The sequence below is a fragment of the Grammomys surdaster genome, unplaced genomic scaffold (genome assembly GCF_004785775.1).
Source record: "Grammomys surdaster isolate TR1022 unplaced genomic scaffold, NIH_TR_1.0 125243, whole genome shotgun sequence".
Classification (NCBI taxonomy): Eukaryota; Metazoa; Chordata; class Mammalia; order Rodentia; family Muridae; genus Grammomys; species Grammomys surdaster.
In genome coordinates, this window is record NW_021620131.1 from 149,388 (window position 1) to 165,313 (window position 15,926).

The window sequence follows — 15,926 nt, forward strand, 5'->3', positions numbered from 1 at the left end:
TGTGTGTGTGTGTGTGTGTGTGTGTGTGTGTGTGTGTGTAGATGGAATATATGAAAATGTCTCTGAATAAAAATCAAAACTATGTTAGAAAAGAATACATTCTTCCTCACCTCTGTTTTCTCACAAGGCTGCACAGAAAAGTTCTGCAAGATTTTGACAACAGCAATCTTCATGGTAATGAGAGCAAACCTCATGCCAATGCAGTTTCTAGGACCACTTCCAAAAGGCATGTATACATAAGGATTGATTCTGTCCTTGTTCTCCTTGCTGAACCTGGTGTCTCAATGGAAAAAGAACATGAATAATGAAACAAGAAGCACACAAGAGTGACATATTTGCATGCTTCACTTATAGTCCTCAGACAGAATCATTCAAAGGATTTCAGTTTATTTATTATTTTTATCATGGTGGAGTTAGTTTACTATGAAATTTGGAAGTTAAAGATTCTTTGTTCAATGTTACAGTAAGGAAGCTCCCAGTATTAAGTTGATGTGTGTTAGATACTTGTTGAAATCAAATATGTCTTTAAACATTTAAAGTCTTTAAAATATTAAAGAAGTCTAGGTTCCCTGTGTTTAAATATTACAAAATAAATGTAAGTGATGAAGGACCTGTCCTGAGATCTGAGTTAGGGATTCACTCATTCGGGATGAAGGAGAACATGTATGTTATAAATGAACTGTTTTTATTCCATCCTCTGGTCTTCTCACCCTACTTATTTCCCTTCATATCATTGTTTTATTCTACTCATCCTAATCTGCTTGCTCTTCTTCACCATTTCTTTCCTTTCAGGGCTCCTTTTGCCCCATTAAGATCCTTTAACAAAATATTTGATTTTTCTCCCCTTAAAGAGTCATCAAGTGAAGTAGTTTGCAAGGACACACACTATGATTTAAGTGAGCCCATTACTGGGGGAACTGGCCTAGAGCAAGGGTGAGGTTGAGGCATGTCCAAACCCTGAAAAGTTCATCCTGAGATAGGACTAAGGATTGCTACATCTCTGTATCTGGGTCTGTAGGGTCTAGTGCACATAGCCTTGTGTTCCCCACCTCCACTATCTTTGAAGGAGCCACACAAGCTGGTGGCCAAATTCCAGACTTAACTTCTTCCCTCCTCAAAAAGACATGTCCAGTAATCATTGGGAATTCCTCTTCATGCAAATGAAGCATTCCCAGCATCTCAACTACAGCCAATAATGTACACTCACCCTGAAAACCCTACCTACTACCCAAGGTTTATATAGCCCTATTACCCTTAAATAGTGAGAGCCATTTCACTGAAAACCTGGGAGAAGGTTGTTTCTCCCTGTACTAACTGCCAAACCAGAATTTTTCTGACACACCTATCTGGATGAGCTTTGTTCTCTTCATTCCAGTTTGGTGCAAAACTGGTATCTGGAAGCTCGAAGGGGAGAAGTGAACCTGGACTAGTAACACGCTGCTTTTCTACTCTCTTACCACTGACTTTTGTCTTCATCTTTTCTCCATTAGGAGAAAAACTATTAAAAGTCCTATGTCCAATTAAAATCAGCAGTATCAACTGATCTGGACCCACTAGATCTCTCAGACAATGAACCACCAAGGAGGTAGCATACACCAGCTGATATGAGGACCCTGACATATATACAGCAGAGGACTCCTTGGTCTAGCCTCAGTGAGAGGAGATCCACCTAACCTTCAAGAGATTTGAGGCCCCAGGGAGTGGGGAGGCCTGGCTGGGTGGGATTGGGTGAGGTAGGGACATCCTCTTGAAGATCATGGGGGTGAGGAGGTATGGGATAGGGGCAACCAGGAAGGAGATGAAGACTGGACTGTAAAAAAGGATTAAAGAATAAAAAGAGAGAGAGAAAGTTAAAACAACATTTAAATTCCCATGTTATTATAAAAATAGAAATGCTGATTCTGGAAATGTTTTGGAAGCCTAATAACCATATGTTCTATGAGAGTTATTAAGCACCAGGGAAGATTGAGAAATAATTTCTTAGTGATATTTTAGAGAACAGCATTGGCATCAGATGAAGGTTGTGTTAGAAAGTATGTGCAAGTTGAATTTAGTGAATCTCATTAGGGAAGATTATACATAAACATAGGAAACATTAGAATACTTCTATAGACTTTTTATAGTATATGTTGGATTATAATCTTGATGACTTTTAACATTTGCATTCCTCACTTCCTGGACTAGTATTTACTGATGTTCACTGAGCACATAATATTGGGTTCAAAGTATGTCAACATGAACAATAAATAACATCTGTTTGAGGTTACTAAGCTACAGGAGGTGGGATTGTTGGGTATATAGAAGCCACATAGAAGTCACCTACACAGGAAACAGGAATCAGTCAACTCTATTTTACTCCTCTAATGAGTACTATATGTGCCTTAGCCAGAGACATGTCTAAGAATACAAACTCTTAGGCATAAAAAACTTTATGAAAAATGACAGTACACTATATGTCAAAATTATTAGCAACCTGGTTCAACTACTTCTATCTTAAAAATATGTCGTTCACATAAGTAGCATTATATGGACTGAGCAGGTTACATACATGAATATATATGCATATCCATATACCTGTATACAAACAATAACAATTTATGCAAAAAAGAGGTCTTGAACTTGAAAAATGTGGGTATGGATGTACAGGAACGTTTGGGTGAAGGAAGGGTAAGACAGATGTTTTACCTAAATTAAAATCTCAAAGCTTAAAAAAATAAAGAAAATCTATTATTCTGTATTTTTATTAGTGAGACAACAATGTCAACCTATTTCCATGCTGCATACAATTCCTACAGATTGTTCATTACTTTTGTTTCACAGGTGAGCCTGCACTATATTCAAGAAGAATCGTGAGAATGACTCAGAGGTTAAGAGCACTGACTGATCTTCCAGAGATCCCAAGTTCAATTCACAGCAACTACATGATGCCTCACAACCATTGCACACTCTTCTGACAAGCAAGCAGAACACTATGCATATACTAAATAACATGTTTTTTTTTTAAATGAATATATCAACTTTCTAGGGAAAGTTACTTGGCTTTGGAGGAATAACTCACTGAATGAGTGTGAAAGAGCAGTCTTCATGAAGCAGACATAGACAACGCAAAGAGGAGGTATATTCACATTCACCCTTGAACTACTAAAAGTCTGATTTTCTGTAACTTTTAAATGCACAAATGTGTAATTCAATGGATTCCTATATTTCAGAAATAAATCCTGTATTTGGGCATGTGTCTAGAGAATTCTTCTAGCATTCAGGACAACTTAGAAGTAGCATAAACATAATGACTTTAATAAACCATTAATATCCTAATCATTTTAATTGTTCTTATGCTCTCTGACACATACTAACACACGTACATGCACACATCACACAAGCACATTTCAAAAAATAGTATTGATAAATTATAGAAAGTAACCAGAGTTTATAAAAACTGGAGAAGCTTGGTGGTTTTTCCTAATTTTTAAATATCTTTTCATACTTAGAATTATTTACAATGATATCACTATATTAGAGAAATTTGCGTTAAGGTTTTAAGACTCTAAAACAAAATTACCCAATTTAGAATTGTCATTTTTTCTTCAGCTAAAATCCTTGTAGCTTTTTAAAATAGAAATTATCTCTTTGAAGTAAGAACATAGTAAATTCAAACATACATTTAAGATAATATAAATTTATATCTGTGTGATTACTGTAAGAGACATCTCAATGTGCTTAGAGAATCATGATTCTGAGTATGTTCCCATTCAGAGTCCTCATACCTTTCAGGGCAGAATTTCTCAGGTTCTGTCCAGTATTCTGGATCTCGGTGAAGAATAAATATAGGTATATCTACTTTTGTATTTTGAGGAATGAACACACCATTGATTTCAGCATCTTTCTTACTGAGTCTAGAAATTCTAGCACCAATTGGATATAATCTCAGAGTTTCATTGATTACCATGTCCAGATATTCTATCTCTACCAGGCCATCATAAGTGACAGGTGCCTGGAAAGAGAAAAACAGATTTTTGATGATTTGAGAACTGAAATTAACTTTCTATGTCAATGTATATACAGCATGCTTAAGTTGTTAGAAACTCACATTCAACACAGATCAATGTGTGAATTCACCACTGACATATTATATGCACAAGTGTTTTGACCAGCTAAAGAGCCATTGAAATGCATAGTGAAGTGAGTATGGTTGATATTCAGAAAAGAACTTCACCTAAGGAACCAAATCATCAGTTTCTCTTTATACTGCTCTTTGTTTCAGTAATAATGAGTGTCATATCATATAAATCTTCTTCAATATAAATCAGCTATCAAGGTCATTATAACTTTTTATAGAAAGGCCATAAATGCAGGCCAAGGGAATATAATGCAGTGTTAGATTCTTTTTTAAAAATTTTTATCAAGCCTATCTAATGAGACCTCATAGTGTGTGAAACCTATTATTATGCTTAACATTACTATAGGTATGAATATTGGTGTCATATTAAAGAGGAATAACATATGAAATTACAGTTAAATAACTTCAGTAGGATCTTTTCCATTTGAAACTCATCATGGTAAAATAGGGTAAAAGTGAACAAAAATTGGGCATAAAATTTCTGTTCTATTGAAATGTCAATTCAACTCCATGCATAGTTGTGGAAGCAATCTTCCCCTTTTGCTTCAAATAGTATTCTAATAAATCTTTACCTTTCAGTATCTCATTGCCTACAGTTAGCTGAAAAGAATGTCTCAACTGAGAGATTGAGGATTAGGTAGGTTTGTGGCTATGTCTGGGAGGGTGGTTTTTCTGATTTTCTAGATTGATGTGACTGTGTCTCAACATCTGCAGATAGCATTATTTCATGTGCAGATTATATTGGGGTATATGAAAAAAGGCTTTATAATGATGGTTCAGTGAATGGCCCAGAGAGCAATCACCATCCTCCATGGTCCCAGCTGTGCTTATTTGGTTGTGAGTGAGTTCCTTGGTCAGAGGAAATGCTATGTGGAGTGACAATAACTCATGCCTACAAGTTCTTCCCTTAAGTTCCTGCCTTTATATTCTTCAATGATAGACTGTGATAAAAAAAAAATGTAACTTAAATGACTGCTTTCCTAAACACACTTGGTTTTGGTCATGGTATTTGCCACATGATAGGATGAAGCAAGAACAGAAGGTGAGTATGAGACCTGATGATGCTTTGTGGGCTTCTCACTGACAAATAGACAGTCAAAGAATTCAGATACTTCACGCTATATTGCAGTCAGTTTGGGTAGAGATATGAAGACAGCTTACATGATATGTTACTATTACTCCATAGGACCATAGAGCTACCAAAATGTAGAGGTAAAAAGTTTATGTTGGAAGCTGCCATAGTTTTCATGTCCAATCTAATTATGTGATTGGACAAATGAATAATGGGGAGAATAGCTGCCCAGCTAAGATAAGAAAAGGCACCATGGCTGGTTTTGCATTGTACTACTGTATACTGTTTTGCCACATTTGGTTATTATTTATTAGGGACCCACTCTTTCCTGAAGGGAGAGAGGGGGCATCTGAGGGAGAGGAAGGTGGAAAGAGCTGTGAGGAATGGATGGAGGAGAAACTGTGTTCATAATGTATTAAGTGAGAGAGGAATCTATTTTCAATCTAAAACAAAAAAAAGAATACATGGTAGATTATTGTATGTATTCAGGTATTTACTGTTCATTGATCTCTAAGCTTGGGTTTTACTTCCTTTCCCTCAGTAGCATCTTCTGTGGCTATTTATTTGTTGTTGAATAAATACAATAAAATGGTTAAAAAATACATGTTTTCATAGTCAATATTAATACCAAAGCATTTCCAGTAGTAAGTAGCTATCAGGTCACTGGGAGTCTAGAGGGACGTCTCACTCATAAAGAGCACTTTTTTCTCTTGCAAAGGACAAAGAGTAGGTTACCAGTACCAAAATTGTGGACCACAATTACTGGAGGCCTAGTTTTAGGGCATCTGTTTTACAATTCTAGTCACTACAGCCTCTAGTCATGAACATGATGATAAATATATATACGGGCAAAGGAGTTATATACTTTAAGAAAAAATTTAAAAGGTGATTGCTAAATTATTATACTTAAAGTTTAGAGATTTTATGCATACTTTTTGAGTGTGTCACTTTGGAAGAGATAATAGATATTAGGAGATCATTAAAAAGTACAATGATTAATTTTCTTTGGGAACACTATTGTCTTGCATCTCTCCTTCTTCTTCTGCACTTAGATTTTCACTGACTATTGATTGCTGTAAGAACCAATGTTTAATCTATTTATTATCTTTTTCAATATATGTGTAGAAGAATTGTTTCTTGTTGAAGTTTGATCTATTCTTTTCCTCAGATGCTATCTACTCACCTTTCTGGGCAGAATTGCATCAATTTCATTCTGGAGTTTCGTCTGGATATCAGGGTGAGTAGCCAGTGTATACATAATAAAGGAAAGAACATTGCATGTGGTCTCATAGCCAGCAAAAATAAATGTGATTGATTGGGCCAAAATCTCCAAATCAGAGAGACCTAAGACAAGATTAGACATGTCAAGTATAATGGATCTAGCTGGGAAGATGCCATAGTTGAAACTACCTCTCTCTATAATTTTGGAAAAATATTATCAATCATATATAAAGCGTTTTCTATGAGAATAAAAATTAAACAGACACCAGGATAAATGTAAAAATATTATGCATTGTACTTTTCAGGGAAGCATGGACCATAAAAATAGCACACTAAGCATAGTGACAAGCATGATGCCAATGTGCCACACAATGTAAAGCTGCAAAGAAAATAGAATAAGAAACAACTAGGATAATGAGCTTATCCACAATCAGATGCTGAGCAAATTTAAACATAAGGTGTGAGATGTAGACCAGATCAGTAGCTTGATACCAGTCCAAACCTTATAGCCTGTGTGATTCCCAGAATGCCAATGGTAACCAAAGACACAGGAGAAAATATCACCCAAATATCAATGCCAGTTGGAACAACCATGGAACACAGCTGATGTGGGACCTACTCACTCCCCCATCTTCCCCTGAGCTCCACCTTCCTCCTGTTCTGCTTGCTACCCCGCATGCTACAACCTGCTTGTCTCCAAGGAGGTACACAATTATCAAAGACACGGCTCCACTTTCCTTCTGGTCCACTTCCCAACCAAGATCAGATCAGTATCATGAAACTCAACCAACCACTACAGACTTTCAGCCTTCCACGAGGACTACAGTAACTAAGGACATAGCCTACCTGCTTCCTGGGAGGTCTGTAACAACCAGAGACACATCCTGCATGACTCCCAGAAGATTCTAAGTAATTGGGGAGACAGAAGGTCTTCTCTAACTAGAGACTCAGGAATCCCACTCTAACCAGAGACAACACTGCCTGCCTCCAAGGTGACAGACCTGCTCTAATCCAGGTAATAGAACGCTGCCTGACTCCAAGGATTTAAAATTGGAAGTAGAAAGAAAAAAGAAATCTCAAAAGGAGACTACTCTGGAGATAGAAAACCTAGGAAAGAGGTCAGGAGTCATAGATGCAAGCATCTCCAACAGAATACAAGAAATAGAAGAGAAAATCTCATGTGCAGAAGATACCATGAAAAACATTGACACAACTGTCAAAGAAAATGCAAAATGCTAAAAGCTCCTAACCCAAAACATCCAGGAAATCCAGACACAGTGATGAGACCAAACTCAAGGATAATAGGTATAGATGAGAGTGAAGATTCCCAACTTAAAAGGCCAGTAAATATCTTCAACAAAATTATAGAGGAAAACTTTCCTAACTTGAAGAAAGAGATGCCCATGAACATATAAGAAGCCTACAGAACTCCAAATAGACTAGACCAGAGAAGAAATGCCTCCCTTCACATAATAATCAAAACATCAAATGCACAAAACAAAGAAAAAATACTAAAAGCAGTAAGGGAAAAAGGTCAAGCAACATACAAAAGCAGACCTATAAGAATTACACCAGACTACTCACTAGAGACTATAAAAGCCAGAAGACTTTGGACTAATACCATACAGACCCTAAGAGAACACAAATGCCAGCTCAGACTACTATACCCAGCAAAACTCTCAATCACTATAGATGGAGGAACCAAGATATTCCATGACAAAGCCAAATTTTACACAATATCATCCCACAAATCCAGCACTTCAAAGGATAATTGATGGAAAACTGCAACACAAGGAGAGAAACTACAACCTAGAAAAAGCAAGGAAGTAATCTTTCAACAACCCCAAAAGAAGATAGCTACACAAACATAATTCTACCTCTAAAACAAAAAAATAACAGGAAGCAACAATCCTTTTTCCTTACTAACTTTTAACATCAATGAACTCAATTCCCCAATAAAAAGACATAGACTAACAGACTGAATACATAGACAGGACCCAGAATTTTGCTGCACACAGGAAATGCACCTCAATGACAAAGACAGACACTACCTCAGAGTAAAAGGATGGAAAACAATTTTCCAAACAAATAGTCCCAAGAAACAAGCTGGAATAGCCATTCTAATATCAACTAAAATCGACTTTCAACCAAAAGTAATCAAAAAAGATAAGGAAGGACATTTCATTCTCATCAAAGGAAAAATCTACCAAGATGAACTCTCAATTCTGAACATCTATGCTCCAAATGCAAGGGCACTCACATACACAAAAGAAACTTTGTTAAAGTTCAAAGCACATGTTGCTCCTCACACAGTAATTTCAACACACCACTCTCAGCAATGGAAAGATCATGGAAACAAATTAAACAGAGACACAATGAAGTTAACAGAAGTTATGAACCAAATAGTTTTAACAGATATCTATAGAACATTTCATCCTAAAACAAAAGAATATACCTTTTTCTCAGCACCTCATGGTACCTTCTCCAAAATAGACCATATAATTGGTCACAAAACAGTCCTCAACGGATACAAAAAGATTGAAATAATCTCTTGCATCCTATCATATCACCGTGGACTAAGGCTGTTTTTTAATAATAACAAAAACAATGGAAAGCCCACATACATGTGGAAACTGAACAATGTTCTACTCAATGATAACTTGGTCAAGGAAGAAATAAAGAAAGAAATTAAAAACTTTTTAGAGTTTACTGAAAATGAGGACACATAATACCAAAACTTGTGGGACTACATGAAAGCAGTGCTAAGAGGAAAACTCATAGCTCTAAGTGGCTACAAAAAGAAACTAGAGAGAGTATACACTAACCACCTGACAACACACCTGAAAGCTCTAGAATAAAAAGGGAAAGAAAGATAAAGTCTAACACACTGGATGCATAAACAAGATCCAGAATGTTACTGCGTACAAGAAACACACCTCACTGTCAAAAACAGACCTACCTCAGAGTAAAGTGCTGGAAAAAAGGTTCATAAGAAAATGGTCTCAAAAAAGAAGCTGGGGGTGCCACTCTAATATCAAATAAAATGTACTTTCAACCAAAAATTATTAAATGAGATGGGGAGGAACACTTCATATTCATCAAAGGAAAAATCCATCAAGAATTAGTCTCTACTCTGAATAACTATGCCCAAAATGCAAGGGCATCATATTCATAAAAGAAATGGTACTGAAGCTCAAAACACACATTGAACTTCCCACAATAATAGAAGGAAACTTCAACACCCAAGCCTCACTAGTTGACAGGCCATTGAAACAGAAACTAAACAGAGATACAGTAAAACTAATAGATATAATGAACCAAATGGATTTAATAGATAGCTACAGAATATTTCACCACAAGAGAATACAATTCTCAGCACTTCATACAACTTTCTCCAAAATTGTCCATGTAATAGGACATAAAACAAGCCTCAACAGATACAAGAAGATTGAAATAATCCCATGTATTCTAGCAGATCACCATTGAGTAAGGCTGGACTTTCATAACAACAAAGCAGAAGAAAGCCCAGATAATCAAAGAAACTGAACAACTCTCTGCTCAATGATTACTTGGTCATAGAAAAAATAAAGTAAGAAATCAGAGACATTATAAAATTCAATGAAAATTAAGACACATTATACCTAAACTTATAGGACACATGGAAAGTAGTATCAAGAGGAAAATTCATAGCACTAAATGACTTCATAAAGAGAATGGAGAGATCTCATACAAGTAAGTTAATGGCACACCTGAAATTGCTAGAACAGAAATAAGCTAACTCAGTCAAGAGGAGTGTGATGGCAGGAAATAATCAAAATCAGGGCTTAAGTCAACTAGTTAGAAGCAAAGCGAAAGATACAAATAATCAACAGAACCAGGAGCTGTTTCTTTGAGAAAATCAACAAAATAAATAATCCCTTAGCCAAAGTAACTAAAAGGCATAAAAATAGTATTTAAATTAGCAAAATCAGAAATAAAAAGGGAGACATGACAACAGAAATTGAAGAAATTAAAAAAAATCCATCATATCTAACTACAAAAGCCTATACTCTATAAACTGGAAAATCTAAATGAAATGGATGATTTCTAGACAAATACCATGCATCAAAGTTAAATCACGATCATATAAACTACCTAAACATTTTCATCATCCCTAAGGAAATAGAAATAGCCATAAAAAACCTCCCAACTAAAATATAACTCAGAACCAGATGGTTTTTAGTGCCCAATTCCACCAGATCTTTAACAAAGAGCTAATACCAACACTCCTCAAAGTATTCCACAAAATAAAAACAGAATGAACACTACCTAATTCATTCTATGGGATACAGAGATAAACAGACAACTCAAAACAAAAGAAAATGAATGGCTGAGGAACACTTAAAGAAATGTTCAAAGTCCTTAGATAGCTAAGAAAAGTAAATCAAAGTAAGTATGAGAATCCTCCCTACATCAATCAGAAAGACTTAGATGAAAACCTAAAGTGACAACACATATTGGTGGGGATGTGGAGAAAGAGGAATACTTCTCCACTGCTGCTGGGAGTACAAATTGGTATCACCAATCTGGAAATCAAACTGGTGGTTTCTCAGAGAATTGGAAATAGTTCTACCTGAAGATCCAGCCATACCATTCCTGAGTATATACCCAAAAGATGTTCCACCCAATCACAAAAACACATGCTCCCCTATGTTCATAGTAGACTTATGTATAACAGCCAGAAGCTGGAGACAACCCAGATGTCTCTCAATCAAAGAACGGATACAGAAAATGTGGCACATTTACACAATGGACTACTATTAATCTATTTAAAATTGGGGCATCATGAATTTTGTAGGCAAATAGGTCGATCTAGAAAATATCATCCTGAGTGAGGTAACTCAGACTCAAAGGGACATACATATTATGTACTCACTGATAAGTGGATATTAGCCAAAAAAACAGAGAATATTCATGATACAACCCACAGATTGTAAGAAGTTTAACAAGTAGAAAGGCCAAAATGAGGATGTTTCAATCCTACTTAGAAGGAGGTAGAGAATAATCATGGGAGGGGCAGCGGGAAATATGTATCTGGTGTGTGGTGGATTTTTGTCTGTTTTTTCTTCTCCCTCAAAAATGATGTCTGCACTCAGTTGAAATTTTAATTAGTCAGATAAGGCTAGAGCCTATGATTGGGCAGTGGAATAAGGGGGTGAAGCTGAAAGTTTTAGAGAGAGGAAAGAGAAAGAAGAGGTCAGTTGAGATGAGATGGAATGGAGAAGGATATAAGATGAAACCAGAAAGAGAAGAAGACAGAGCTGACCCACATGGTCTGGAGAAGTCACAAGTAGCCAGGGCTTTCATAAATAAACACCATGCAGTGTAGAGTATGTTTGCCCAATCTAGGTGTGCAGCTTATATTTATATCAGTTGAGTTTTGTGTTTTTTTGTGTGGGCATTTTGGGGTTGGAGATTTACTGTTATAAATCTGACTATATATTACAAATCTCTAGTGTTGTCATTTTATAGGCCAAGGGTATATGTGCTAGCAGTAGCTGGCTTTCTACAAGGTAGCAGCAGGGGTTGAATGACCTGGAATGATTGGAGTGGCTTGGAGGGCGGGAAAGAGCGTAATTGCTGGTACATAGCTGGTTTAGAGTTGATTGGTTTTTTTTTTAACTACACACTACATCTGGTTGAGAGAGGGGACAGGCAGGGAAAAAGTGGAACATAATCAGGTACAGGGTGGGTAGAGACAAGAGAGAAGCCAGGAGAATCAATGAAAATCAGGAGAATCAATGAAAATATGCAGCCTTGGGGGCAGGTATAAGGTAGGGTGGACCCTCTAGAAAATATCAGAGTCCTGGGAAGTCAGAGATTCTCAGGCACAATGGGAGTGACCTTAGGCAAAATGCCCAACAATTGGGAGAAGAAACTCAAAGTATCCACCTCCAGTAGATAGACAGGGCCCCAAGTGGAGAGATGGGCTTATTAAGTAATAATCAAAATTTTTGACCCAGAAATGCTTCTGTCTAAAAAAAAGTACAGGGACAAAAATGGAGAAGAGATTGAAGGAAAGGCTGTCCAATGACCAGCCCAACTTGGGATCCATATCATTGAGGGGACACCAAGGCCTGACACTTTTACTGATGCTATGATGTGCTGACAGATGGGAGAGTGGCATGGCTGTCCTCTGACATGCTCTACCGGCAGCTGACTGAGACAAACTCAATAATTACACCCAACCATTGGACTGAAGTCAGGGACCCCTATGGTTGAATTAGGGGAAGGACTGAAGAAGCTGTAGGGGAGGGTGACCCCAAAGGACAGCCAGCAGTCTCAACTAACCCGGAGCCCAGGGAGACTGAACCACCAACCAGGAGCATACATGAGTTGATCTGAGGATCCTGAAACATATGTAGCAGGAGACTGCTTGGTCTGGCCTCAGAGAGAGAAGGGCTTAACACTTGAGAGCCTTCAGGCCTCAGAGAAGGGAAAGAACTGGCGTGGAGGGCACCCTCTTGGAGTCAAGAGGGAGAAGGAATGGGATGAGAAACTGTGGGAGGGTGAACCGGCAGCAGGGCAATGACTATAATGTAAGTAATTAAAATAATTGGGAAAAAAAGGAATATAAAAGGCCTTAAAAGAGATTCACTAATTCAGCTTGTGGTGATGATGTGGTGGCTAATATCAGAGCAGTAATGGGAAATGAAAGTACCATCGGGTATAGCTTTACCAGAAAGAAAATCATAGTCAGAAAATGTCATTTGAAGAGAATTCTGGTGTGTGTGTGTGTGTGTTTCCATTTTGAATCATATTTGACGCGGTCTTGTTTTACATTGCTTTAATTATACAAATACAAGCCCTCTGTAAGCAGAGATACTACAGGATATTTATCATACAGAAATGTTGGATTTTTAAAAGACTTTTTCTGCATCTAATAAAAGACTAATTTTTCTGTCTTTGAGTTTGTCTATGGCATGGCATATACATGAATAATTTCTGAATTTCTGAGATAAAAGAGATTCAAAGGTTTCAATCCTGATAATTGAACTCTTTTATGTATTATTTAATGTGGTTTGCAAGCATTTTATGAAGAATTTTCATCACAGTGCTTTGTCTATACATCTCTTGAATTTGGTTTACAAATATTTGATAAAGAAATTTGTGCTTATGTTCACTAAACAAATGCATCTATAGATCTCTTTTTAATGAGGTTTGTCTATATTTAGACCCAGTGTAATATTCCATTTACAAAAAAAATTTTTTTGGAAGTTGTCTTTCTTTTTCCAATTTCAGAATAGTTTGAGTAGTATTTATGATAATCTCTGAAATTCTGAGAGATTGTATATTGAAATAATGTCAAATTATTTCTGTGTCTTTTGTTGACATGCATTTGTTTAAATTATTTGTTTCATCTAGACATAGCTTTGGCAGATCATATACATCTAGAAATACATATATTTTATTTTAGATTTTAGAGTTTAGCAGAATTTAAAAATTGAAATTATATTCTTATGAGTCTATGAACTTTTTCAGGGTCTTAAAGTCATAGCTATAGCAATAATTAAAAAGATGTAATACAACCCATACTTATCTTTGGGTGCATGGTTCTATATATAAATGACTATAAAGACTCCATTGGATAACTTCTTTCATCGATAAACAAATTTAGCAAATTTGCAGGATACAAAATGAGTGTGTAAAAATTAGTAACTTTCTATTTAAAATGACAAAATAAAAGGATAGAAATCAGAAAATCAGTGTCATTCACAGTTGCTTTACAAATGCCTTAGAACTACTGTAAGATTGTTAAAGACTTGTAAAATAAAAACTTTAAGACACTGGAGAAAGAAATAGTGGAAAACATCAGGAAATTTAAAGAACTTCCATGAAAATTTGGTTGCATTAATACTGTCAAATGAGTCACATATCAAAAGCAATCTACAGACTCAGTTAAATCTCCTTCAAAATTCAAATGCAAATTTTCCAAATCAAATGGCATTCCAGGCAGCACAGCCCATGAGCTACAATGGCAGGTTTAAACAACCAGCCTGTGTCCTTTCCAGGTGCTACTTGGTGATATTTTTAAAGCACAGCTCTGCCTGGGGAATGATGTCAGGAAGTAACACGGGCACAACACAGTGTCTGAACTAAAATATAGCAGACAAAGGAGAAAGAAATAGGCAGATCTCTGAATTCTGGACCTGCCTAGTTTGTACAATAATGTCAGGGCAGGACTCTCTGCTGATAGAGCCACTTAAAAACAACAGTCTGGGATTCAAAATGACACAGTTTTTCTTTTAAAGTATTATATAGGTTTTTGATTAATAATAATTAGGAGGGTCCTTAGCTATTAAAAAATAAAATGCCAATTTTAAGTTTGTATAAATATAAATGGGCATCTGATTATATTTATCCACATATGGTATGCTTATAATTTCAAATAGAAAAATTATGCTTTTCCGTTGTAAAAGAACATTTTGCCCTAGGAAGAATATATTCTGCTGGTCAATGTGCAGAGTTGGGGTGGGGGAAGTGTTGGTTTGCTTTAAGCAACAGAAAAGAAACAATGCTTATACAAGGTAATATGGGGTAGAATTGCAAGTTACTCTGAGCAGCCAGCTTGTCTTCTTGGAATGTGTGGCTCCCACAGGAGAACTAATGGCAACTCATGAGAGCTAACTTGACAATGGGTGTCACACAAGTATGAGGGCTCTATAAATCTGGGCTTCCACATTTATCCTTCTTTCTTCCTTAGGTAAGGGAAAGGAGATTGAAAAGAAAGAAATTAGACAAATAGGGTTAGATTATTGAATGTACTCTTGAAATAAAAAAAATTTTATAGACATAAAACTTCATGGTAGAGGTTTTATTTTGATGTAGAAGGGAGGTTATATTTTGTTACATTTGTACATAATTTTATACATTAGTACAGGTTTAAGGTTTACATTGGTATAAATCTCTGCATATTGATAGGATTAATTTTGTTATAATATAATCTTTCAACCCTTGTATAGGTCCTATGCCTATGCAACTTATTTTAAGAATACAAGGTTTATTCCCAGTCTTTATCATAGCTGATTTATAAGCTGTTAAAGATAATTAATGTAAGTTAATCGTCAGACAGTCAAACTCATGGTCATATCAGATATTTGCCTAGATTATAAATGAAATATGCATCCTGGGTTAAATATATAATAGGTGGCTGGAGACAGGCAATGTTTGCATGTTCAAACATGCTATGAATAGATAGATGGTTTTCAAAAGCATTACAGATCCATAGAATATGACATTTAAAATTATTTTATTATTTAAAGTTCTTTTGACCATGAGACATGTCTGCTAATGAAAGCACCTTCGTTCTACTCCAAAGAAATGATGAGCGTAGAAAACCTCCATGTGCAGTTGCTTCTACTGTGGCAAGCTAGTCACTGGTCAAGAAATGCCTTAACTTCATCTGCAGACAGAATGTTGTGCTATAGTCAATTGCTAAGCTTTGCCCAGACAGCGTAAGCTAGTCCTTCATAATTC

At 36.2% G+C, this 15,926-nt stretch overlaps 1 protein-coding gene across 2 annotated transcripts in view; it reads right to left on the bottom strand.

The window, feature by feature from the left end:
* The window catches only part of LOC114637281 (cytochrome P450 3A25-like), a 123,701-nt gene that overhangs the window by 2,435 nt on the left and 105,340 nt on the right, over positions 1-15,926 (bottom strand). For both annotated transcript variants that reach the window (XM_028785502.1, XM_028785503.1), the window contains 3 exons: positions 6,373-6,533; positions 3,765-3,991; positions 111-273 (listed from right to left, as the gene is read on the bottom strand). In XM_028785502.1, coding sequence (XP_028641335.1) covers positions 111-273; positions 3,765-3,991; positions 6,373-6,533 — 551 coding nt within the window. The remainder of the gene's footprint in view (positions 1-110; positions 274-3,764; positions 3,992-6,372; positions 6,534-15,926) is intronic.